The following is a 27,604-nucleotide window of genomic DNA, read 5'->3' as shown; positions in this document are numbered from 1 at the left end:
CAGTCCCCCTGCCACGCCTTGCACTCTTCTGCTTTGGTCCTCCCTGTGGTTGCAATCTAACCCATTCTTCAAGGCAAACCTAACAACACCTATTTCAAGGCTTCCCAGACCAACCTCTTCTTGGTCACCCACCATGTGTTCATCCCTGTTGCTTCTGGTTTGTTCCACACTCCCACTGTCTCTTATAGATAACTACTTTTATTAGTTTATTGGTTTATTCTGCCAGAGTTTATTTTTGCATATTTAAACAGATACTTGTATATATTTTTGTTTCCCATCCTTAGTACACAAAATACACTATGTGATACAGATTGTTGTTTGCTTTACATTTTCTCACTTAACATATCTTGAACCAAGCCCATGCCATGTTAGTAGAGAGGGAGATGAGTCATTTTTTTCTTCTTTTTTTATTTATTTATTTTATTTATTTATTTATTTTTTTTTTTGAGACAGAGTCTCGCTCTGTTGCCCAGGCTGAAGTGCAGTGGTGCGATCTCGGCTCGCTGCAATCTCCGCCTCCTGGGTTCAAGCGATTCTCCTGCCTCAACTTCCCTAGTAGCTGGGACTACAGGTGCCTGCCACTGCACCTGTCTAATTTTTGTATTTTTTAGTAGAGACAGGGTTTCATCATGTTGGCCAGGCTGGTCTCAAACCCCTGACCTCAGGTGATCTGCCTACCCCAGCCTCCCAAAGTGCTGGGATTACAGATGTGAGCCATCGCGCCCGGCATGATCATTCTTTATGATGTGGCCTCGTTTGGGTTTCCTTCAAAGCAGATCCTGAAACAGGGTCCTAGTAGCAGGTGGCTTATTTAGAAGGTGGTCCCAGGAAGCAGAAATGAGAAAGTGAGAGGGACGGAGGAAAAGTCAATAAAGAGTATTTAGTTGAGTTGGTTCCCATTTTCAGCAACTGGGACTCAATCCCTGGTAACCCTAAGAAGCACTATGTAGAATGTGTCCCACAACAATCCCTCCAAATGATGAGAAGGTGGGTCATTTATCTACCAATTCCTGGCTTGTATTACTTGAGAGCTACCCCAGTTAATTCTCCATGCTTCAGGGCTGTCCCACGCAAAGGCTGAGTGAGCCAATCCCTTCATAAAATGCTCTGAGGCAGAAAACCAGAAACGCAAGGCAGACATCGGAGATAGGTGCCTTTCATGTGCACAGAAACTGTCCCCGACAGATGCGCTGGAGTTTGGGGGAATGTGGCACAAGGCTCACAAAGCTATGGACTCTATAGAACTTCACTGTGTGGATGCTCCCTAGTTACTCAACCAGACCTCTAAAGGGGGGCATTTGGGTTGTTTCCAGTCCTTTGCTATTACAAATAATGCCATGACATGCAAGCATCGTTTTGTATTTATGCAACCATTTATTTAGGATAAATTCTTAGGAGTGAAACTTTTGGGTGAAAGGGTAAATGCATCCATAATTTTTAAATATATATTTTTTAACATTCTCCTAAAATCTAGTAGTTGGAGGAACTTGCCAGTGTCCCTTTTTGTAGAGCTTCTTTCCATTGACCATGACCATTAATATGGATTCCTGTGTGAGGTGTGGAGGAAGGGCCCGTGCTAACCATGAGTTTGTACCTATCACTCACTCCCCTGCTGAAAACCCTCAATGGCTCCCTATTGCCTCCATTATGGCATGCAAAGCCCATCTCACTGTGGCCCAGCCACATGTCCTCTCTTCTCCCACTCCCCTAACAGGCCTTGTTCTCCCCTGCTTTTGTCCTCCCTGTGATTCCAATTGAATCCATTCCTCAAGACATAAACCTAACAACATCTCTTTGTAGCTTTCCCATACCATGTCCCTTAGCACTCAGTGTTATTATCTACGTGCTGCACAGTCCTCAGGTTACCATGATCCCTTTTCAGGTACATGGCTTCTATCCTTGGGTAAGTTCCCCAGAACAGAGGCAGTATCTATTCCTAAAAATTACCTGAAAATCTTCAACAAATTTTTGTTGGCTGACAGATTTGGTGGCTACTTCTAAACTACAAGAAATCCTATAGCTCAAAAGGGAAGGGCATTGTCACGTTCCCAGCATGTGACACATTATACACAAAGCGGGTGACCATAGAGGCAGAGATTGATAATCGTTGCCCAATATCTATCCTCTTCTTTATTTGGAGCTAGAACGTCCCCCACCCTCCAAGTCTTAGCTAGGCACATGGCTTTCCATCTAGTGACATTTCTCAGCCTCTTGAGGGTAGGGTGGCTATGTGAAATACGTTTGGCAGATGGGAGGCAGTGGAAACGATGTGTGCAGCTTCTAGGTGACATCCTTAAGTGGAAGCTGCTTGGCTTCTTCCTCTAGCCCTTTCCCATGGGTGGGAATGTGACTGTGGGGGTGTTGAGCCTACTCTAACCACGCAGACAAGGACAACACCCCTGGGTATGGCTGAAGGAGCCTGGAACACCAGATCTCCTGGATCACAGTCGCCTTATTCTGGACTTCTGTGTAAGATAGAAATAAACTTCTATCTTGTTTGAGCCGCTGTATTTTTGATTTTCTATATTATAGCAGCTTAGCCTGTACCTTAACTAATAGAATCAACTAATGAGTTTATAAGGTAAGCTTGCTCCTGATTAAAAAAAATAGGGCAAAACAAATTTTTGTAGGTGTTATAGAATCATATTTCAGATGCACTAAAATAGAACTAAGAGAATTCTATTGTAAGTTCTTTAGTAAAAGAATGAGGCAACCCCTAATATCTCTTAGGGAAATTCTGGATTTTCATTTGTCAAGTTTCTGTAAAGCTATATGTTTATTCTGATCTTCCTTAACAAGCCTTTCTAGAAGGGGATGCAGAGAGTGTCAGCTGTAATTTTTAAACCAGCCCATAAGCTCATCCTTCACTTTCAGAAGGATTCGGTTTGTTGTCCTTTCTCCCCACCAGCTGAGGATGAATAGCAGGACATGCTCTTGAATCAGGTAAAAGTCAGATAATCAACCATGATGATTACATTGATTAATCCTTCAATTTTTTCATTCAGAGTAATCAGTATTTACAATCATTTAACTTTAGTTAAAATGCACTACTTACTCGGTATCTCTACGCTTTGGGTCACACTGGAATTTCACTTAGATTGGCCAAAAGTGGGAGAGTTGGTTTGACCAGAGCAACTAAAAGTTTAATTGGGTAACCTGGAAAATTGCCTTTAGTTCTTTTTCTTTTGCCCCCTGCTACTGCACAACAGAAAGAAAAATATTTAATTAATGAAAGTGAAGTTCTCCACATGGAATAATCACGGAAGAAGATAAGACACTGAAGTTAACTTCACCCCGTCAGAGAGCAGGGTGAGGGGACCTGTTGCCCCTGAGCCTTTCAGCAGCCCCCTTCCACCCTTAGTCTCAGATCTGGATGGCTGCCTTCCACAAGGCCCCTCTTTCTGCCCTGACTGCCCATTGGCCACAGGTAGGAAGGCAGGCTGGAGTCTCCATTGGTATCTTTCCCAGACCAACTCAATACAAAATGTGTATTCTTATTTATAGAGAGGAGAGAGGGGGAAAAACGGATAACAGACTGTCTCTAAAAGACCCCATGGGACCCAGAGACCTAGTCTTCCAGAGAGGATAACAAATCTCACAAAAGCCTTTGGAAACACTGTTTTCCTCAAAGCCTTCACTCCCTCCCCTATCCCTCATCCTGCTGCACCCACACCAGCCCACGACATCGTTTTCCAGACAAGGCATCACTTGATCCCCTGAGATTTGCTCATTTGTGTACCCATCCTGAAAGGAAATGGGAGGAAAGGACTAATATTTACTCACATCTTCTGTGAGCCAAACTATGGACAGGTATTTTATGGACATTTTCCCATTCAGACCTCACTACAGCCTTTAGGATAGAAGTCTCCCCAGCTTTGCAGATGAGAAACAGGCTCCAAAATTTCCCACTGCCAAACTGACAAAAAGCAGTAAAGCTAGCATCCGAATCAGCCCAGTTGGGTTCCAAAACCTACATACTTCCCACAACATGTAGCTGCCCGGAATGCCCTTTCTCTTCTTTTCTGCGTGGAGAAACCCTACCCATTTATGAAGGCTCAGTCCAAATGTCACCTCTTCTAAATCTTCCTGGAATCCTCCTGAGACGACCGTCTCTCCTTCATGCCCTTGCCATCTGTTAAGAACACCTCTTTCATGATGCTTTGGGTACCTAACCCCTCCCTAATTCCAAAAATCCTGAGGAGGCTCTTATGCTGCTTCCATAGGCTGACCCTGTGCTGAACTTCAGCGCAGAGTTTCAATTTCCCTTCTTAGTTTTTGAGCTCACTGTGGGGAAGGGATCATGTCTTAACAATCTTTTAACTCCACAGCCCACAGTGAACACAAGAGGGAGCGTGGTATAGTGTTACAAGCATGGATTTTTTTAAAGTCTGGATTAAAATCCTGGTTTTTCCACTTCCTTGCTATGAGTGATTGAGCAAATAACCCATTCCTCTTTAAGGAAATGGGGATAATAGTGACTATCTATATCATAGGATAGAGGGGAGAAATGAGATAATATTTGCAGGACACTTAGGAGAGTGCCTGACAACCTAATAGGTGCTGAAAATGACTAATATTAACGGAAAAGAAACATTCCTAAATCACAATAAACATTTGTTGGTTTGATTGTCAGCCATCCTTTCCTTTGGGGTTCTCCCTCCTTCCATTTTATGTGGCCCATGTTTGCTTGTTAATTAAAGAAACTCTCTTCACTCCAGACACACCCAGAGACTCAAGTCTGGCCAATCTCAGAACCCAATTAGCTGGGAAACAGTGATTGGTCCAAGGCTGGGCATGGGACTCAGGCAGATCCAATCAGAATCCTTCCTGCATTTGATATCAGAAAATTGGGAGAGGGATGCTCTTTCTCGTTGCTAGGGTTGCTAGCCATGTTGTCTGCAAATATAAAGTAGAAATAAGGATGGGTGGATGGAAAGAGGAGACTAGAAGAACTGAATCCCCAATTCCAGCTCTGCAGCTCTGCATTCCATTCTGTGAGTTTTTCTCCTGCCTTCTCACTCTGTGAGCAAATAAAATAATAATAGGTAACATTTATTATATACTTATTTATGTAGACACTGTTCTGAGAGCTTCATATGTATTAAATAATTTAATATTTACAACAAACTTATGAAAAAGGTATTGTTAACATAATTATTCCCATTTTACAGATTAAGAAACCGAGGCACAGAGTGGTTACATTAACCTGCTGAAGATCACGCAGTAAAATGGCAGAGCGTGGATTTGTACCCAATCGGGCTCTAGAGCCCACAGGCTTAACCACCGCACTATATTGCCTTGCAAACTCAAGCAAATTTAAGTCTGGTTTTTCTCTCTTGCAATGGAAAGATACCCTCTCTCCTCTACTTACCTGCAGAAGTCTCAGCTCCCAGCGGTTTCTCTTCTTCTGGCCAGCCTCCGCTCTCTGATCCATGAAAAGAAAACTCTTCCAGGCTAGAAAGAGACTGCAGCTCCTTCGGGGGTGTTCTGCACGGCGTGCTGTTGGTGCTGATGACCGCGGACACGCGGAGCGGCACAGACACCGCAAAGGGCTCGGAGATGTTCAGCGCCTTGCGCTGGTGACGCGGCGAGGGCTCCATCTGGAAGAGGCTGCTGGTGAAGACGGATTTGCTAGGGCTGTCGTTCGAAGTGTAGAACATACCCAGCATCTTTGGGGCTGTTTGCTCGCCCTCCGGATCCTCAATAGGCCGGAAAACCTTCAGCTGTTCCGGTGGGGGCCGGGCCTGAGAGCCCTGGAGATGGCTGCGATCACTGCTCACATCAAAGCCACCCTCAGCCCCCGGAGGCATTCCCTCCTGGCCCCATTCGCCCTCCTGCTTGGTGAGGTCACATGAGCTGCCGGTGCCGGTGGAGTGCATCTTTGTTGCTGGAATGAAAAATCCACCGGTGGTAACTGTTCGATTGAAATTTCCCTTGGTTTCTTTTCCTAGTAAAAAGGAACAAGTGTATGGTCAGCAGCCTGGGAACACATATAATGGCAGGCCTTCCAGTAAGGGCAGGCACACGACATTTGAATACTAGAGAGGCACAGCATTCTAACAGGGGCATAACTGCCCACATAAAGACAGGTAACATCTGGATGAGAAAAGAGAAAGCATTTCCTCATATGCACAGAATTTCAGCATGATGCTTTGGTAGGTTCATTTGCTGTTGTGCCATACAGATCACTTTTAAATTTTGCAGGTAGAGCAGTTTTCAAAAAAAGATTACTGCTAAAGTTGCTAAACAGAGCCATCATCTACCAGGCATTAAATGTAGACCATGAAAAAATAAAGAGACAGATGGGAGGCGGTAGGATGATGTTTGCTCAAAATGAAGAAGACAAAAAGGAAAAATAAACAGAATCTTGTCTTATTTTAGAACTTTAAAACTTTTTGTTTTAGGTTTTCTCTGGCAGATGGATCCAGACAGGGGGGTTTGATTTCCCAGCAAGGAAACAAATGCTATTAACAACTAGACCTTCCCCACCTTTTCTCAGGCTTCTTCCTGTTGATTCAGAGGATGAGAAACTAGAAATGTAAATTAACTAAATGTTAGAAAGCACAGTTGTGAGGAGTGATTTTTTTTTTTTTTTTTTTTTTTTTTTTGAGATGGAGTACAGCTCTGTCGCCCAGGCTGGAGTGCAGTGTCATGATCTCGGCTCAGTGCAACCTCCACCTCCTGGGTTGAAGTGATTCTCCTGCCTCAACCTCCTGAGTAGCTGGGATTACAGGCACCTGCCACCATGCCCAGGTAATTTTTGTATTTTTAGTAGAGAGGAGATTTCACCATGTTGGCCAGGCTGGTCTTGAACTCCTGACCTCAGGTGATCTGCCTGCCTCGGCCTCCCAAAGTGCTGGGATGACAGGCATGAGCCACTATGCCCAGACCAAGTTCTTGACTTAGAAATGAAGGCAAGGAAGAGAAAAGCCTACATGGGAAGTAAATAAGCTTGGAGATGATATGCGAGTTGCCAGGAATCCAGAAAATAATTTCTAACTTGGTACTAAGCACTAAACTGGGCATCTTACATAACTGTATGCTTAAAATTCTTATGACCACCCTGTAAGGAAGTGTAATGATCTTTAACACATGAGGACATCGAGACTTAGCAGTTAGATGACCTGTCCAATACTCACATGCCATGTATATAATGACCTATACGTTGAAATACTAACTCCTGCAAAACTGGGCAAGAACTGCCAAGAAGTTTCCAAACCAAAGCAAATAGATGAATATAAAAGTTAAGAAAATGCTGAAAGTATCAAGTTAACTTAAGAAGATCTCACTGGGTATTATACAGGTTTAGAATTATTATTATTTATTATTATTATTATTTTTTGAGACAGGCTGGAGTGCAGTGGCGCAATCTCAGCTCACTGCAATCTCTGCCTCCTGGGTTCAAACGATTCTCGTGCCTCAGCCTCTGCCTCCTGGGTTCAAGTGATTCTCGTGCCTCGGCTTCCTGAGTAGCTGGGATTATAGGCATGCACCACCACACCTGGCTAATTTCTTGTATTTTTTTTTTTTTTTTTTTTAGTAGAGAGAGGATTTCACCATATTGGCCAGGCTGGTCTCAAACTCCTGGCCTCAAGTGACCCGCCTGCCTCAGCCTCCCAAAGTGCTGGGATTACAGGCATGAGCCACCACACCCGGCCCAGGTTTAGAATTATTTTTAAAATGTTGTTCTAAAGATTTTCTGTATTGTTTTGGTCTGACCCATTTTTGAAAGAGAAAAATGTCTTGTATTAAAGGGGCCAGAAAGTCATGGGATAAGTATAGGAGAGTTTTAACAGTCTGTTGCCAGACAAGTCCTTTGCCTTGTAATTTGTAGTGGTGCTTGTTGGTTACTTAACAGAAATAGAAGAGAGAGATACAGGCAAGTCAGCCCTGAAGGATACAGCTGTGAGAACAAATGTTACATGTTATTTTGGTGGTCGGTATTACCTCGTGTGCAACTGTATCCACGTCTACTCCAACAAAGGATATTGTGGTTTGCACATGGCTAATACATAGCTGGTGCCTAATTAATGTTTAATGATACATAATGAATGAATGAATAGATACATGAATGAACCTACCAACTGAAAATCATGACTTGACACAAAAACTAGGAAGCGAATGCATATGGAAACAGCCAAATTCAAGATACATAGGCCTCTAGGCATAAAACCATACGGCATAAACCAATGCTTGGCTCTTTCTTTCTGTCCAAAGGGGAAGCCTCTTCTGCCTTAGGTTTCAGGTGTTGACCTTTTACCTGGTTCAGGTTTGAATGAAAAGCAGCCATGGACTTCAGCTGTGGCTAGAGGAAGGATGGGCAGAGGATGGCTCTTTAGGCCTAGCCCTGGAGTAAGGTAGGGGAGGTTATGGGGCTATGTGAACCCCTTGAGTTAGGGTAGGGTCAGGGAGGGATTTGGGACTAGGTGGTTGTGTGTGATTGTGACTATAGAGAAGCAGGCATGACAGCTTATAAAGGCAAGTGAGCTCCAGCCTCCTAGTTGTAATCTCCAACTCAGAAACTACTTGTAAAATCTTACCTTCCACAGGCACTGAACACAGTGAGTCCATGCTTTTAGCTGGTCGGATAGTAGCCTTTTCCACTAAAGACAAAAGAAAAATATCCCTGATGAATGCATATTAACAGAAAGCATTCAGAAAAATAGGTCAGGCTGTTTAAGTACACAAGACAAAATTATTTAGGAAAGTTTTTCAAGTATAATTGATCCCCTTGGAAACATTCCTCTACCCCACCCTAGATGTTCCTACTTTCTTAATGGGACAGACCTAATAAACTCAGGGCAGTTATAGATCAAAGTTTTATTAACATTTTACAATAAAGGTAAATTGCAATTTTGTCAAATAGCTCATAGCAAATGAGGAGTCCTGAGCCCAATTTTACTTTACAAAAAGTATTCAAGGATGAATCCAGGGGTAGAATCCATGAGGCTCCAGGGCATTCTTCGTATTCAGCAGGCCAGAGAGCAGAGAGCTGAGACCACATGTCAGCTACTGCAAATTTGGTACAGCAGGTGAGAGGGCCCAAGGGAATTGGAGTTAGGTTTCTGCCACATGCAGCTCTGTTCCTTGAGGCCTGCAGGCTGGGTGCTCCCCAGTGATCTCAACCATTAGCTTCACCCTGAACAGATCCCAGTAAAACCTTTTTTGCACACTTACTCTGTGACTGGGTATGCACCATGCATCTTTGTAAGCCACCTTAGCAGCTTTTTGGAAGAGTGTGGTTTAAATGAGTAAAAACTTATTCCAGGCATAGCATTACATAGATGCATTCACAAACACCATCTCTTTTCAGGGAACAGAATTGGCTGAAAGGTAGTTCCTTCTAGGTCGAGCTTGTCAGGAGGGGAAAGAGGGCACTTGGAAGCAGGAGGCCCAGGACTAGTAGCCCTTAAGGTAACTCTGAATTCAGAAACATCTGGGTTTGAATTCCAGCTCTGCCACTTTTGGGCTGTGTGACCTCAGACAAGCAGCTAAACATTTTTTTTTTTTTAAGACAGGGTCTTATTCTGTTGCCCAGGCTGGAGTGTGGTAGAGTGATCATAAGCTCACTACAGCCTCAACCTCCTGGGTTCAAGCAATCTTCCTGCCCTAGCCTCTGGAGTAGCTAGGACTATAGGCACACACCAACAAACCTGGCTAATTTTAAAAAATTTTTTAGAAACAGGGTCTTACTATGTTGCCCAGGCTGGTCTCAAACTCCTAGACTCAAGCAATCCTTCTGCCTTGGCCTCCCAAAGTGACAGCTAAACTAAACTCCAGTTTTATCATGTGTAAAATGAGAAAAATAGAGTTGTTGTGAGGATTAAATGGGTAATGGCTATAAGGTAATTATATTGTACTAATCTGCAATAGAGTAAGTACTCATTAAAAAGTAGCAATTATTGATTGTTGTTGCTGCTATTCAGGATGCATCAGGGCTCAGCAACAAAAGGGAAGACAGGAGAAGGTTCTATGAGAAGCAGTTAGAGTTGGCTTTAACCAAAATTGAGCCGTAACTCAAGCTTGTTTTTGTCTCTTGTTTAAAGTTCCCCTGTTCTTCCTCCTTGATCCAAACCTGCTCCTTCTGGGAGGTTCTGAATTAGCCCCTTGGTCTCCCAGCTTGGGGCTTCTCTCTCTCTGGGGCCCACTGTGGGACGCCCAGACATCTCCATGCAAATCCTTTGCAAAGGCAGAGATTGCCTTTCACCTCCTCACTTCCAATGTGCCCCAGAAGTCTTATCCTTTGAAGATCTGCTATTTCCACAGATCTATAAATTGATTTACTGCCCTGAAACTACCTGATCAGCATCCCTTTGTTTGTGTATTCTAGGACATGCACTGCCTTTGTTTTCCAGGAACTGTATTTCTGGAATTTCTCTGGTTTCCACGTGTCAACCTTGACGGGCAGTGACCAGGCGCCCCTGACTGTGTCACAGAGGCCGGGCAGCAGCTCTGTCTGTAGGTCCATCGGTGTCCACCTTTGGTGTTGAAGCCTCTTTCTCATGATGCAGTTCCTTGTGGCCTTGCGGAGCACAGCAGCACATCAGAGAAGTGGCTTGGGGGACAGTCCCCAAGCATTGCCTGCCCTCCTTTCTGGAGATTAACTAAGAGCTCAGGCCCCTGTGGCCTATGACTATATTTATATTACATTTTTCTGTCTGGGACCTTGGCCTGGCGTCACAGAGGTGTACTCCCCAGTTTTCTGGCAGCCTTTGTGTCCTCGAGTCCTCCTCTCTTAGCTGCGTTACTCAAAGGTGAGCCTGGACCTGCTATAGCCGTATGGCTTTGAGATTTCTCTGCTCACAGTTCATTTTGGAGGGTTCCCTGAACTCTTCTTTCTCTTTAATAATGTACAAAAAACTTAAATGCAATCAATTAAAATACACATATCTGGGAGGCTCTAAAGTTTATGCATCTTAATTCAGTTCTCCATTTTTTCCTATACTTTATTTCTTACCCGTTTCATTTTCTAGATATGGTTAAACACCCCCTCACCCACTCCTCCCCAGCCAAAACAATCCCAATACTATTCATGGTGAATTAATTTTTTAAATGTTCTTAGTTATGGGATTTGAAGGCATATTATTTACATATGTTAATCCACTGGTTCCCCTTTTCACATGCATATTTCAACAGCGAGCTCACGTGCCACTTACAGAGACCACACTGGTGGATTACATTTGTTACAGGGTTCAATGGCCTAACTTTAATCACAGATTCCACTAAAGTTATGACCATAAAGCCTATTGGTCTTTATTTTCCAGAGTTGCCAGCAATATTCTTCTGGTAAAAAGAAACCACTTCAGGCAATAGTTAAGGCCACAGGGAGCCACTTATATTGACACTGACAGTTCTTGAATTTCACCGCTGCATCCAGTTAGTGAAGATATGATTAGTTTGTTCATAAGATCATAAGTCAGTGACTTTCAACCCTGGCTACATATCAGAATCACCTGGTGAGCTTTTAGAACATTACCAATACTCAGACCTCACCACAGACCTTCTGAGGCAAAATTGCTATGGTGTGATCCACTCTGTGGGCGATTCTGAGGTCCAGGTGTGAGAAGCCCTGGCCTGTGAGTTTACCACCATTTGATCCAGTGCCTTGGAATTGTTCTTTCTGAAAACCACATGGGGGTGGAAATCTTCCTAAGATCAAAGCAAACCACTTATTTCCTTTTTGTTGTTTTGTTTGTTGTTTTTTGACTTTTCATTACTGGTGAACCTCTTTCATGGCTATACCACTGATTCTGCAACTGAAATTCTCTCTTTGACGTGCTTAAGCAAATCTCTTTTCATAGATTAGGAGTTTCTGGTCAGGTACTCTTCTCCCCAATTTCTCCCTTAAGAATCCTATTTTCTGATTTGCATCTGTCTTGCCATACTTGTGGCAACCTGTCCTCTTCATTCAGGCTATCTTTCCATTTTGTGCAAGCTGAGTTTTGCCATACGATGATTACAGATGCAGACCCGGAATCCATTTCCCTTCTGCCCTTCGCACATAGCTCTTGTACTTCTTGGGTGTGAGTCCCATTCCTCATGCGAGGGGTTGGCTCAGGATCCCAGGCTGAAGCCAATCAGCACAAGGCACACCACTGACAACAGGGACTGAACCATGTGGCTCAGTGAAGGATACCGAGACAAGGGGAATTTTGATGAGGCCTTCTGGAAAAGAAGGGTTCCTGCTCTTAGGAGCAAGCTACCAGAAATGTTCTTTCTCCCTCTGGACCTAGTGGGATAGTCAGAGGGAAAGCCTAGAACTACTACAGCCACTTTGCCACAGCAAAGGAAGCCAGTCTAGGGATGAAGCTGACCCAAAGGAGGACACAGCTGGAACAGCTGGAGAAAACATGGAGAAATCATGACACAGCCCCTGTATTAAACCCCCTGAAGCCTTCCCTGTATCAGGGTGTTCAACTGCAGAAGCCAGTAAATTCCCTCACTGCATAAGTTGATTGAATTGATTTGCCATTATTTACAGCCTAAATCGTTGTAACTGCTGTACTGTGACACCCCTCCTTACTCTAACAGGCAAACATGAAGATTTCTAAGATCTGGACTTTCTGATCCTTGGCATGTGATTATCACCGGGTTTGAGGAAAGTCCTTAAAAATATTATCTCACATATTTCCTATAGGAATTAATTTTCCCCCAAATCTCTATTAAAAATTTCAAACATTTAGAAACCTACCACCCTTAAACTTACCACCTTAGTTTTGATAATTATTGACATTTTGCCATATATTTGCATTATCTATTTCTATATCAGTATTTATCTACCTACCTATAATTTGCTAGCTATTTGAAAGTGTCAATATTTTGCTGCTTCATCCTTGAATACTTTAGTTTTAGTATATGTCTCCTAAGAACCATTAGCACACTATGAAAATTTATAATTCCTTAATATCATTTAATATCCAGTCTATATCCACATTTTCCCTCTTTGTTCCCCAAATTGTCTTTTGTAGTTTTTTCTTGTTTTTGTTTTTTAGAGATGTGGTTTCGCTATGTTCTTCAGGCTGGTCTCGAACTCCTGGGCTCAAGTGATCCGCCCACCTCAGCTTCCCAAAGTGTTGGGATTACAGGCACGAACCACTGTGCTCGGTCAGCTCTTTTTTTTTTTTTTCCAGGATCCAGTCAAAGTTTGCTCACTGCATTTGTACATTTCTCTTTTACACCTTGGTTTCATAACTATTGCCTCCATTTTTATTATACTTTCAATCTATAACACTAAAGATCATTATGAAAAATTTCCTTGGTCTTCTCTTTCTTGACATCATATTCAGCTGCATTGGTTAAATTCCCCACTATATATGGTTCCCTCAGTTCCTTCCTGCATCAATTTCTATTCACTACTCAGAAATAAGTCCCATGGGGTAGCATCCTTCTTTAAAAATCACGACCCTGGGGGAGAAGGGACAGGTCTTTTCAGCAGAATTCCAATTAATAGAAAATCATCATTTAGCAAATGCCATAGGAATAATTGTTACATCCAAGAACCATTAGAGGATCCTAAAATTCATGACAAAGAGCACTTTAACCAAGGGATCACAGTTCTCTTCACACGCAATAAGATATTGACATCATGTACCTCCTAATATAACACACTGAGTCAGGAACAGGATCACTTCTGTAGGATTTCTGCAAAAATTCCTAACCTCAGTCTAACCATGAGAAAACACTGGACAAACTCTCCCTGAGGTATATTCTACTAAATAAATGGCCAGTACTCTTCCAAGTTATCATGATCAAAAAGATGGAGGAATTGTCCTAGATTGGCAGAGGTTAAGGAGACACGACAACCAAATGCAGCGTGAGATCCTGGATTGGATCCTAGACCAGAAAAAGAACAGTAGTGGGACAGCTGGCTAAATGTGAATAAGATCTGCAATTCGTTAGGAGTATTGTATCGATATTAATTTTTGGCTTTGATAACTTATATAAGATGTTAACATTGGGAGAAGCTGCATGAAGGGTATACAGGTTCTCTGTGTATTATTTTTGCAATTTTTTTGGTAAGTCTAAAACTTTTTTGAAAAAAGACTCCTCTTCCCCCAGTTGATTTATAAGTTTCTCTTTCAGAGCTAGTGTGTTTGATATGATCAAACCAAAGACTTAATAAGCAGAGCTAGGAAACAAATATTTGTATCATAAAACAATTGCTGTTGATTCTTACCCGAGAGCCTCTGTCCTCTCACAAATACACTCCCATTTCTACTCAGTTTTGATTTGGAGTCTGATCCAGAACGTCCCAGGTTAAATATTGATTTCCACTTCTTTGATTTACTGGAGAGCTTTCGCCTAAAAGAACCAAGGCATAAGGGGTTAGTTTGTTAACTTGTCATTTCAAGGGGACTTTTAAATTGAGACCAAATATTCCAATTATGTCCTCAGTTATGAATGGCTCTGATATTTCAGGAAATTCCCCTCTAAAATCCAAGGTAAGCTTGATTCTCACCTTGTCTAGAGATGCCCCAGGTGACCAAGCAAGGCTTTCATGAGTCACAGCAAACTGTATTTCCCAGGGCAAGAGGTAAAGGTGTGCTATTAAAGGCAGAGGTGGGGGCAAACAGATGCAAGAATCGGTAGGAATCTCAGTGGTCACAAGCAAACACACAATTCTGGGAATTCTGATAAGCACTTTTGTTCTGGAATTTCAAAGACACCATTCATTCATTTTATTCATTTATTCATTTATAGAGATGGGGGTCTCACTATCTTGCCCAGGCCGGTCTTGAACACTTGGCCTCAAGCCATCCTCTCGCTTCAGCCTCCCAAGTGCTGGGATGACAGTACTGGGCCACCCACCACACATGGCCAGTTTTTATACTGGAGTAAACACTAAAGACCATATGGACCTGGGTGCTGTTAGGCTCCGGCACTACAGCCACACTGCTGGGACATCCACAGGCAAAGAGAGGGCTGGTGAAGACTTTCATGGACTGAAAAGGGTTGGATGAGAAAGCCGACCTGGAAAAGAGTCTGGCCTGGTGAGGCTGAGGAGAGTAGCAGCCTGCAGGGTGTGGTCAATGATCACTGCAGAGAAACGCAGAGGATAGTCAGTGTGTCTCTGGCTTAGCCTCACACCAGGCTGCTTTGGTGAGATGGGGAAAGGGGAGCACTAGGCTGTGTCAAGACAGCCTGGCACCCCAGGGGTCACCATGGAGGCCTTGCCCTGCTGTGGCTCTGCCCAGCCATTGGAATGTATGAAGTTTCAGGATGAAAATCTGCAATCTGTGGGTCCCACAAAGGACCTATTCTCTGCAGGGCTCTCGTGGAACATCCAGATCTCAAGCCCACCATGTTTGTTGTTGTTGTTGTTGTTGTTGTTGTTGTTGTTGAGACAGGGTCTCGCTCTGTTACCCAGGTTGGAGTTCAGTGGTGCAAACAAGGCTTACTGCAGTCTTGACATCTTGGGCTCAAGCAATCCTCCTGCCTCGGCCTCCCGAGTAGCTGGGACTACAGGCACATGCCACCATACCCGGCTGATATTTTTATATTTTGTAAAGACTGGGTTTCACCATGTTGCCCAGGCTGGTCTCAAACTCCTGGGCTCAAACGATCCTCCCATCTTAGCCTCCCAAAGTGCTGGGATTACAGGCGTGAGTCATCATACCTGGACCCAGGATGTTTTTATGATCTATCTGAGATAGCTTTGCAGTGCTTGGTGGTTTCCTTTGGACTTGGCCCGCATTTTGTCAAGCTTTTATCCTTGCGGAATATTTTATAGGGTAGCGTACCTTTGGGTATGGTGCACCCCAGATGTGGTTGAAAGCACAGAGAAAATGCATTTGATAGTCTTTCCAAGGTATTCTTCCTGATCTCTGGAGGATCAGGGAGAAATGAGACTTATTCTCCAGGGACTTAGGGAAAGGAGCAGTGGGGCTGAGTCTCAAGAAAACACAATCCATATACTTTCCAGCACACAGATGGGTTTCTCACCAGATGAGTTCCAGATATGCCATTCCTATAGCATGCAGCATGACTGGCATCTCCTAGTTGTGCAAGGTGGCAGCCTGTGCAAGAGGTGCCTGTTTTCACTGACCAAACAGTGGGAATGAAACCTTCAATGGAAAGGTTGCCTTTCAGCCCCTCCACCTACAATCTGCTTAGAATTTAGGACTCCTGTTCAATCCCCGCTTCTTTCTACCATGGGGTATGAGTGATGGGGTGGGTAGAGACCCAGGTGGCAACAGAAGAAGTGACAGGGAGAAAAGAGGAAAGAAAATATTCTACCAATGAAAACAATGCTTGATTTGTTTTGGAGATGAGGGAAGGCTCTGACAAGGACGCCAGGTTTGCATGTCCCCAACTGCTGCTCACCTAGAGCTATCAGCCTAGAGTGACACCATTTGTCAACCCTATTCTTTTTGTATCGTCACGTGGTGATGGAGGGTCAGGGGAGGGGGTTAAAGTTTTGTTTTTAGTAAACTTCCTTTTGTAAACACCAAGCCTGATTTGTCTACACTAAAAAGTCAGGAATTTCAGTCATGACTTGTGATGTGACCCCTATAATACTCTCCCAAAATGGTGCTTGATCAATGGGAGATCAGGGGTCTTGTTAACTTTGGGGCAGTGCATGCATAAAGGCATCAACCGCTGGTGAGAGAGTTGTAGAGACAGCTCCCTTCTCTTCTGGAATGTTTCCTTAAACCCCAACCCAGACGGTACCTCCAACCCACACTGCCATCTTGGTCCTGAGACTATATACCTCTCCTCCTCTTTCCTCTTCAACCACACATCTCCTAGAATTTTTTAAAAGAGTGCCACTTACTTGTTGTCTGGTAACTCAAGGACAGTGTGGAAGAGGGTGCCCATGGGAGGGACAATCTCAGGCAGGCTGTTCTCCCTCCTTTCCTTGCGAGCAGGATGGTTAGTGGCCAGGCTGCGGGCTTGAGCTTCCTCAAGGCTCACCAGCTTCATGGGCAGGGAGAGGGCTGGCAAGGTCAGGCTCTTCATGATGGGCCGATTTTCTGTAAAGGCAATGGAAGAGCTCAGCGTTGGAGGAGGCCTTCCCATCACATCCATCCAGATTCCCCATCCACAGTCCCTCCATTCTTGGTCCTATGATGGGGGCTGAGTGCCACCCTGGCTTCTCTTGGGCATGGTGGGGCCTGGGGCTGGGGCTGCACACCGGAAATTGATGACTGTCCTGGCCAGACCTGCCAGAGGACAAACAGGGGCTTCAGGAGGTAGCTGCACCTTCCATACTTTTCAGAGAGGGACCATTCACTCATTCATTCATTCATTCCTATAACAAACATTTATTGAACACTCACTGTGAGCCAGAGTGACAACAATGAGTCTTTACTCCTGAAAACTCTGCCTAGTGCTTCGGCCAGATGCAAATATGTCTGTCCAGCCACAGAGATAGCCTAACTGCCAGAGTAGGGCAGGAGGCTGCCTCTCCTCCCCACAGCTGGAGAGCACATGCTCCAAGGCCATTTCAAGTTAGAACCTCTACTTTCCCAGATCATCTAGGCTTATATCCCTGCCACAGGAAGTTATTTTACAGCCTAAACTATTCTCTGTGGTTTTTTTACTGACTACCCAGTTGTCTTCTAGTGTATGTAGCTGATCCTTTCCTATTCTATGGCATTTTTTTTTTTTAGAATGGAAGTGATGATGACAATCACTGATGCACAGGATTATCTCTTTTCTCCAAGTCAGTGGTTCTCACCTTGAGGTGATTTTGTATACCACTCCCTTCCACACCCAGGGACATCTGGCAATGTCTGGAGATATTTTTGATGGTCATCAATGTGTGTGGCAGTGCTACTGGTATCTAGTAGGCAGAGGCCACAGATGCTGTTAAACGTCCTGCAATGCACACAACAGTGCCTCACAATAAGAATCATCCAGCACTCAATATCAATAGTGCTGAGGTTGTGAAGCTGATCTAAGTTAAAAAATAGTCGAAGTTTGCTTCTATTTAGTTTTTGGTGACCTTGCCAGTTTTCTATGACTTCTGAAATAGTAAAGAGACTCAAGGATAATTTAGACCAATTGAAATCACTTTTGGTGGAGGACTCTCTGTATTTTCAGAAAGCAGATTGATGGCACTATTTCTCTTTGCAGAGCATGACCCTCTGTGGGTGGGGAGAAGTAAAACCATTGAAAAAGGGCCTCATGGAAAATGAAGACAACTGTTATGTGACAATGGGGTGTTTCTGGGGAGGACTAGCATGGCACTCATTCAGTAGGACTACTGTTAAATATAGCCTGGGATCCTGAAAACTTTTCAGTAAACTTTCTGACTTTAACACAGTCTTTTCACGCAATCCAAAGAGGGTTAAAAATATTTAAATTTAACCTACTTTGAATATTTGTTCAAAGACTCTCACATATTCTAGATTATTTGTGATTATGTATTTGCTTTAAAATACATAAAAATAAATACATACATTAACTCACCCTGGGAGCAACTGCAACAATGGGAAGAACGTAAACTGCAGGGTCAGAAGACCAAGTTTAGTGCCCACCTCTCCTGTCAGCTCCAGGCTCCTAGGACTAAAGCCCGCTCAGCGTCTCTGATTAGATGGGTTTTTTTTTGTTTGTTAGTTGGTTAAGTTTTTGTTTTTTGTTTTTTTTTAAACAGAGTCTCGCTCTGTCGCCCAGGCTGGACTGCAGTGGTGCAATCTCGGCTCACTGCAACCTCCAACTCCTGGGTTCAGGTGACTCTCCTGCCTCAGCCTCCTGAGTAGCTGGGACTACAGGCACCCACCGCCACGCCGAGCTAATTTTTTGTATTTTCTAAAATAGTAATGGGGTTTCTCCATGTTGGCCAGGCTGGTCTTGAACTCCTGACCTCAAGTGGTTTGCCCGCCTCAGCCTCCCAAAATGCTTGGATTGCAGGCATGAGCCACCGTGCCTGGCCCCTGCTTAGGCATCTCTGACTTTACATTTTGTAACAGAGCTTGCGATCTGTGCTCCTCTGCTCTACTGTGGTACCTCCTCTCATCTTCTTCATGTCAGTAGGTGGCACCACGGACCACCCAGTGCCCAAGCTAAAGCCTGGGGTTGTTATTTTTTATTTATTCTTTTCCTTAATGCATCTCTCCTTCCATACACAGCCTATAAGCAAGGCTCGTAACTCTACCTCCAAAATACATCCGGAACCCAGCCACTTTCCTCCTTCCCACTGCTAAGATGCCGGTAGAGGCTGCCATGATTTCCCATCTGTTTTTGCCATAGCTTCTTAACTGGTCTCCCTGCTTCCAGCCTCTCAGCCTCTCCTTCACACAGCAGCTGGAAGCCTTAGATCCTGCACGGGCCTGCTCAAAACCCTCCAATGCTTTCCCAAGGCACTGAGAACAAACCCATCTCTTCACATGACCTAAAAGGATCTTTCATCTGCTTCCCCTTTCCTGTTTGCCCGCTGGCCCAGTAGTCTACAAAAATATAGCAAACATTTAAAAATGTGTACATATATATATTTGTAAATTATACATATACATATTATATATATACATATATGCTACTGTGTGTCATGTGTAATAGCAAATATATAAAAAATAATATGAATTACACAGTATAAGACAAAAATAAATGGAAAAAAGAAATTCGAACAGTTTCTCCCAACACCCATAACTCATTACTGTGGTCTTTGGTACCCACCAGAGTGGGGCACCCCACTTTGAAGGCCACATTGGTTCCAGCCACATTGGCCAGTGTTCTGCAACACTTCCAGCTTTCTGCCTCAGAGCTTTTACAACCTCTGTTCTCTGTCTTTGGAACATTTGCTCATAGATCCTCACATGCTTGGTTCCCCATGTCATTCAGGTCTCACTTCAAAGATCACTTCTCTAGAAACCATGACCACTCTGTAACAAAATTATACCCCCAAGTCACTGACTATTGCCTTACTCTGCTATGTTTTCTTCTTGGTATTTATTGTCTTTGAAGTGATAATATACTTATTTGTAAACTTATATATCCTTGTCTTCCCAACCAGACCATCCATCGTTCTATGCCAGGGAGTCTCTGTCATTTTGGGCGCTGATGTGTCTCCAGTGTCTAGAACAGCACCTAGTTCATAGGAGATATTTAATACACATTTATTTTGTAGTGAATATTGGAGATATCACAATCTCTTTGGCCTTAGTGTTCTCATCTATCAAATAAAAGTATTGGATTCAATGCCTTCTGCTATGCTGTGAATGTTTCTGTCCCCTCAAAATTCATATGTTAAAATAGAATCCTCAAAGCAATAGAATTAAGAGGTGAGGCCTTTAGGAGGTGATTAGGTCATGAGGGTGGAGCCCTAATGAATGGGATTAGTGATCTTATAAAAGAGGCTCAAGGGAGCTTGTTTCACCTTTCCCCATGTAAGAACACAGTGAGAAGGTGCTGACTGGGGAATGGGCCCTCACCAGACACTGAATCTACCGGCCCTTGGATCTTGAAATTCCCAGCCTCCAGAAGTGAGAGAAATAGGTTTATTGCTTATAAGCTAACCAGTTCATGGTATTTTTCTTTTTTATAGCAGCCCAAATGGACGAAGAAAACATCTAAAATCTTTTCAGTTTGAAGCAGAACTCTGTCCAAATGTAAAATTCCAGAGAATAGGGCTTATTCCATTTTGTGTAAATATTAAGTATGGCACTTTACCAAAGTCAGTAAGAATTATAATAAGAACCTTTAAATGAAATGTATGTGAATAATAAGCACTGGAGGCAATGAAGAGTTAAAGGCTAAAGAGTAAACTGGATTTTAATATGCAGGACAAAAAGATGGTTAAGGCAATAGCCATAAAGAGAAAAGGCGTTTTCAGGTTGGAATTAGGAACAACCTTAACATTAACAGTCATGGATGGGCTTTGCTGTCCAGAAGAACATTTCCCAAAAGCCCTAGTTCTCCACAATGATTTAGTTATCTATTTTCATATTCTTTTCCTCACAGAGGCAGAATAGAGTTAAGGAAAGAGCATGGGCTAAAAGATTTGGGTTCAGTAGTCCACACACAGCGAGTTACTCACTAGGTGGCTTTGGGAAGTTACTAAGCTATTCTGGTTCTGGTTCTCTCGTTCTTCATGTATAAAATAAGGTTGATAACAACTTTATCAAGTTTGCTGTAATAAATCAATGAAATGCTGCATGTGGAATACCTACAACAGTTCCTGCTGTAAATCCCCAATAAATTTTTTTGTGGGCTCAAAAGGGTGAATGAATAAATGTATGCATATTACTTCTCTTTTACTTTCAAAAAGGTTTTTATATAGTTTTATATAGTTTAAAAGAAAAAAATCTATAACTGGAGAGTTGAAATAAAAAAGAAAGGCCAGCCACTCCTACATATATAATAAAGAGAATTGAAAACATATATTCAAACAAAAATGTGTACGTGAATGTTCACAGCAGCATTATATATAATCACAAAAAGCAGAAACAACCCAAACTAAGGAATGGATAAAAATGTGGTATATCTATACAACAGAATCTAATTCAGCCATAAGAAGGAATGAAGTACTGATATATACAACAACATTGGTAAACCTTGAAAACATACACTAAGAAAAAAAAAACAGTCAGCTAGGCGCAGTGGCTCACACCTGTAATCCTAGTACTTTGGGAGGCCAAGGCAGGCAGATCACTGGAGGTCAGGAGTTTGAGACCAGCCTGGACAACATGGTGAAATCCCTTCTCTACTACAAATACAAAAAAAATTAGCCAGGTGTGGTGTTGGGCACCTGTAATCCCAGCTTCTCAGGAGGTTGAGGCAGGAGAATGGCTTGAATCTGGGAGGCAGAGGTTGCAGTGAGCCAAGATCACGCCACTGCACTCCAGCCTGGGCAACAGAGTGAGACTCCATCCAAAAAAAAAAAAAAAAAAAAAAAGTCACAAAAGACCATACATTGCATGATTCCATTTATATGAAATGTCCAGAAAAGGCAAATCCATACAACTAGAAAGTAGATTAGTGGTTGCCAGGGCCTGTGGGGAGAGGAAAATGTGGAGTGATTGCTTAATGAGTATGGGGTTTGTTATGGTTTGAATGCGTCCCCCAAAGTTCATGTGTTGGGAACTTGATCCCCAATGCAACACTGTTGTGAGGTGGGACCTTTATGAGATGATTAAGTCATGAGGGATCTGCCCTTCTAAATGGATTAATGTCATTATTGCAGGAGTGAGTTCGTTATCGTAGGAGTCAGTTTGTTATAAAACCAAGTTCAGCCCTCACTCTCACACTCTCTTGACTTTCCATCTCCCACCATAGGAGGATGCAGCAAGAAGGTGAGGCCCTCACCAGATGCTAGCCCCTTGATTCTGGACTTCACAGCCTCTGGAACCATGAGAAATAAATTCCATTTCATTGCAAATTACCCAGAGTATGGTATTCTGTTATAGCAGAACAAAATGGACTAAGACAGGTTTCTTTTTGGACTGATGAAAATAGTATGGCATTAGACAGCGGTAATGGTTGTACAATTCTGTGAATACATTAAGAACCACTGAATTTTACACATTAACATAGTTAAAATGATGAATTTTATGTTATGTAGACAAAATAATTTTTAAGTGGTCATAAACTACATAGAGGACAGGGTAGGGATGGGAACAGTTATACCAGGAATCAAAATTTGATACTAATTGCAACTGATTATTCTGATATCTCTTTTTTCCAAAATATTGGATGAACTGGAAAGGAGTTCTTTGATCAGCTAAAAAATATGTTGCAGATATGGTTTTTTATGCACCAGTGATTCTCCAAGTGTGGACCTGAACAGCAGCATCAGCATCACCTGAAAACTTGTTAGAAATGCAAATTATCAGCCACACTCCAAACATATTAATCCAGAAACTCTGGGGATGAGGTCCAGTAGCCTTGGTTTAACAAACTTCTCAGGTAATTTTGATTTACACTAATGTTGGAAAACCACTCTCATGCACCAAGCTTCTTGGTCAGCTGGATTTCTGGTCTTTACCAACTGGGTTCATGGGAGTTTAATTCACTCCTAGGGCTCATTATATCCATTACAAGATGCCCACAAACACAATCATTTTTGTATGCCTACTGCCTGGCATAGCACAGAACAAAGCACTCAAGAAATTCTTGAGAAGAGAATGCATTCTGAATATATGTGTGAGTATGAACATGCTGCCTCTTAACTTACTCCTTTAAGACTTCAAAGTGAAGGCATAAGGGTCTTCTGAAATATAGTGAAAGTAAAGATGAAGTTTAACAGTCAACGAGAAGAATGCTGGCAGTACGTCTTTTGGAAAATAACTCGGAATTTAAGAACTCACTAAAACTAGTAGAACATTATTCTACTTCTATTTCACCATACCACATTCACAGGATAGGCCATGTATGTAACTGATTAGAAACATGCTAAAGCCACATGCAAACACACCATAGCTTCACTTCACATATACAGATGTATATATGCACGATCCTCAGACACTGACACACAGTCGTCAGCATACACACAGCCAACACTCAGAGCTAGAACTAAGCCCACCCTCACTTTCTGTTGAGTCCCACCATTAGTTGCAAGAAAGAAGGATAGGCTGGTGGAGTGTATGCTAGGAGGAGTCCTTACCATCATGCTCCAGAGACCCAGGTGCACCGTTGTTAAATATTTGATCTACATGATTCAATATGAACTCGATCACCACCTGCTGGACCCGGACTGCAAGGAAGGCTGCATCTCCATTGCAACCAGTGGCTTCAATTTCTTTCGACCTACAGTATGGAAGAAACATATTCAGTTAGTGAGTTTGCCTTACAACCTGAAGCAGCAAGGGGAGCCAGTGGGCCTTTTGCACAAGGCTCATCTCCTAAATTGATACAGTTCATAGAATATTTTAATTATTTAGGGCCAATTAAAGGAACTCTCCAAAGGCTGTGAAGCCCAATAAACTGAACAAATTTGAAACGGTTACCAGGTACTCTACACTGCAATACTATAAACACTATCCTGTAAACATACAGAAATTGACTTTTGTTTCCTTTATAGTATGCCTTTCCACTCCCACCTAACTGTTCTATGAAGCAGGTCATTATTTATGAAATCATATGAAGCAGCTGATTCTGGTTGTAGCCAGCTGTGACTCCACAAAAACAAGCCAGTGAGCCCCCAAAACAATAAAGGCCTTTTCAAGAAATTGTAACATACAGACCCATAAGTTCAGCCACATTGTAGCTGTAGCCAAAAATGTCTTTAGAACTCAGTTTTCAAGTTAGCAGGCAGAGAGCTTAGGCTATTATCACCTAAATCACCTTTAATTCATACGTGCTATAAATGACCACTTAAGCCACAGATTTGTTTTAAAGGGGCTTCAATTTGAAGAATCCAATCTTCATTTCAATCGGGGGCTGCTCTGAGCCCCCTGGGCTGGTGACAAGGGGAGGATACAGTGGTTACCTGAGGAGGTTTGGCGCCCACACCAGGGCCAGGTTCCGGGCGTGCATGTTGGTCTTGCTGCTGAAGGAGGCGATATGGGCCAGGTGTCGAATCAGGTATTCCAAGGTCCTAGAATGGTTTGTTTTTTGACAAAGTAAGAAACTTCAGTGCCCGTGTGAAGCCTGACATATGGAGATAATTTCTAAGTTTGGATTTAAGAGACTCTAAATATTTCTATCTTAATGAATTGACATTGGAAAGATGTCAAGATTGACAGAAGTAATTTTTTTGGCCCTAGGCACATTGACTCAGGGTGGGGAAGGGGGTCCATCTTGTCAGATGTAAGCAGAGGCCCCTGGAGCACCAGTCAGAGACAGAACCAGGGAATTACAGAACCTCAGAGCCTGAAGGCTTTTTTTTTTTTTTTTTTTTGAGACGGAGTCTCGCTCTGTCGCCCAGGCTGGAGTGCAGTGGCGCGATCTCGGCTCACTGCAAGCTCCGCCTCCCGGGTTCACGCCATTCTCCCGCCTCATCCTCCCGAGTAGCTGGAACTGTAGGCGCCCGCCACCACGCCCGGCTAATTTTTTGTATTTTTAGTAGAGACGGGGTTTCACTGTGTTAGCCAGCATGGTCTTGATTTCCTGACCTTGGGATCGCCCGCCTCGGCCTCCCAAAGTGCTGGGATTACAGGCATGAGCCACCGCGCAGGCCACCTGGAGGCTCTTAGTGGCCATTTGTTCGTCCTTTCAACCAGGGCAGGATGGCCTCCAAGCAGTTTTGAAATAGGCTCTCATCTAGGCTCGTTTTAATAAAAATTCCCCCAGCTACAGGGATCTTGGTACTTGTTAGGGAGCTAATTTCACAGATAAACAACATTTATTATTGCTAGGAAGTTCTTTCTTATACCACATCAAAATCTGCCCCCTTGTAAAGATGGGCAGGCATAGGGAACACTGGGAAAGGTGGCAAAATTAGGGGCTAAACTGTGAGAATGAAATGAAAGGGTGGGGGATGATGGTAGGGATGGTACTAATGAGCAAATAGAACAATCAGCTAATGCTCAAGAGCCCACAGTCAATCCCTGTTGAAAAGCTATCTTAGTTGCCATAGATTTGGTTATGCTACAAATCTGGGTATGAACCAAGAATGCCACCAAGAGGCTAGTATGCATCATTGGAATGACTTCCTGAGAGATTCTGAGGGGTGTTCTGCAGGTGATTTGGAGACTGGCTGCTCCTTGCTGCCAATGTCCCTGGTCAGACACCAACTCACTTTGATAATAGTGACCTGTTCACCAACTTCAAAATGCCCTTGAGAAAGCCTAAACTGGCTACTGTCCACACATTGTTTCCTTTCCATGATGCCAGCCTGTCTCTTTGGTATTACACTGCATTGAGAGGCCACACGTTTCTTTTCCCAACCATTCTTACCTATAGTGGGATGGAGGAAGCTCCTGGATAACATTTTGGATTCGGGCCAGTTGGCCTTCTTCAGGGCAATGTGACACTGCCTCCTGTGGAGAAGAACACAAGGCAGCCTGGTGAGTGCTTGAGAGCAGGGACAGCCATCTGCATGTGCTGGGATCACTCAAGCCCTCATACTCCAGCCTCACAACCATGCCTAGAGATCACCCTTCCAAGAGGCACGTTTTACTATGAAAACAACCAGCCCACTACAGTTTCTGTTGGTTCTGGATGTGTGTGCAGGGTCTCACCATGTGTGCACAGCGGGCGGTGGGCTGCCTGGGACTCTGGGCATCCTGAGATGGTTGCTAGGGGTCTGGTAAGAATGTGTAGAATCTCGGGTGTGTCTCGGGAGTAGAGAGACACAGAGACTCACACACAGAGAGGTAAAGAGATAGAGATAGGCCCAGCATGGTGGCGCATGCCTGTTATCCCAGCTACTCAGGAGGCTGAGGTGGGAAGATTGCTTGAGCACAAGAATTTGGATCTAGCCTAGCGACATAGTGCGACCCGTCTCTAAAATATGAATGAATGAATGAATGAATGAATGAATAAATAAATAAATAAGCAAGTAAATAAATAAATGAGACACATACAGAATGAGATGGAGATGACAGGGCATTCCCAAGTCCACTCAGCCAGCTGTCTTTCTGGGTGCAAACAGCTACTGCCTACCTAGCCCGTGACTACTCCATGACCTCAAGGACTCAGCTGCTGCCTGTCCTAGAAGCCAGGAAGCAGGGAAGATGTGCCTTCCTTGGCAGGGATAAGAGCGTTGTCCCTGAAACCTGGTGGTCTTGCCCAGACTTGCTCTCCAGTTATTTGCTGTATGGGTATTTTGTTCCCCCATCAGCCCAAGTGCCTTCAAGGAGAGGCAGGAATAGCAATAAAGGCAGTGTGATTACAGGCTGGCCCATGTCCATCTCTCGCTTGCTGGGGGTTGCTGCATGATGGAGGCATCCCTGGGCAGATTCCCCTGGTCCCAGACCTGCACCCCTGTTCTGATAATCAGTCCTGCTGTGCTCATGGCCCCTCCCACTGCAGTGTGAGTGCTCATGGACTGCCAGCATCTGAGCAGTGCCTGAGCCTGAGATCCATGGTAACCACAGCTATCTTTCATTTTTCACTGAGATATAATTTGCATATATTAAAAATGTGCAGATCTTAAGCTATAGCTCCATGAGTTTTTTTCATATGTATACACCTAGGTAACCCACCTAGATCAATACATACTTTAAAAAGGGCTCTAAGATCATGAATTCACAGGCACACAGCACTTAGTCTTGTATTTCCTCCCAGTGCTGGAAACTTGCTTTAGATTGATACATAATGAAAGGCACAATTATGGAATATCTTAATTAATTTGATAAATATTGCCCCTTGCCATACAACCCAAAACAAGATCCTAACCATGGTGATGGTTTTCTTATGTTGCTCACCTCTGTTCAACCTTTAGCTGCCGTGTGCATGTTGCATGTAAATACTGAATTTCACACACTCAGTAATGAGAACTTTTAGGCACAGAAAAGTGGAAGGGAATTAACTTTACCAGCATCTTCAGTTCCTAGGACACACCAGCTGAGTGTGATCTGTTTTAACCTAGAGAAGACCACTGAGGTCCTGCTCCAGCCTGGGCCTCCCAATCCCTCCCACTTTTTCCCCACAGGACTCACTGCCATTACACTGCAAGAATGCACTTATTTATTGGAGTTATTGCTTATTGTCTGTCTCCCTTGCTAGAACATAAGCTCTGTGAGTGCGGGGACATGATGAATCCCTGTGTCCAGAACAGTGC

General features: G+C 43.4%; 1 protein-coding gene across 2 annotated transcripts in view; it reads right to left on the bottom strand.

The window, feature by feature from the left end:
* ARHGAP31 (Rho GTPase activating protein 31) overlaps positions 1-27,604 on the bottom strand; it is a 125,422-nt gene that overhangs the window by 9,865 nt on the left and 87,953 nt on the right. The window contains exons 4-10 of one of the 2 annotated variants that reach the window (XM_054481232.2): positions 25,777-25,859; positions 24,368-24,475; positions 23,543-23,685; positions 16,775-16,973; positions 14,177-14,301; positions 8,541-8,603; positions 5,372-5,947 (exon numbers count right to left, since the gene is read on the bottom strand). In XM_054481232.2, the coding sequence (XP_054337207.1) occupies positions 5,372-5,947; positions 8,541-8,603; positions 14,177-14,301; positions 16,775-16,973; positions 23,543-23,685; positions 24,368-24,475; positions 25,777-25,859 (1,297 nt within the window). The remainder of the gene's footprint in view (positions 1-5,371; positions 5,948-8,540; positions 8,604-14,176; positions 14,302-16,774; positions 16,974-23,542; positions 23,686-24,367; positions 24,476-25,776; positions 25,860-27,604) is intronic. The other variant, XM_054481233.2, reaches the window with a different exon arrangement.

Source organism: Pongo pygmaeus, chromosome 2 (assembly GCF_028885625.2).
Source record: "Pongo pygmaeus isolate AG05252 chromosome 2, NHGRI_mPonPyg2-v2.0_pri, whole genome shotgun sequence".
Taxonomy (NCBI): domain Eukaryota; kingdom Metazoa; phylum Chordata; class Mammalia; order Primates; family Hominidae; genus Pongo; species Pongo pygmaeus.
The sequence above is the reverse complement of the archived record's forward strand: the minus strand, read 5'-3'. Positions and strand labels throughout refer to the sequence as shown.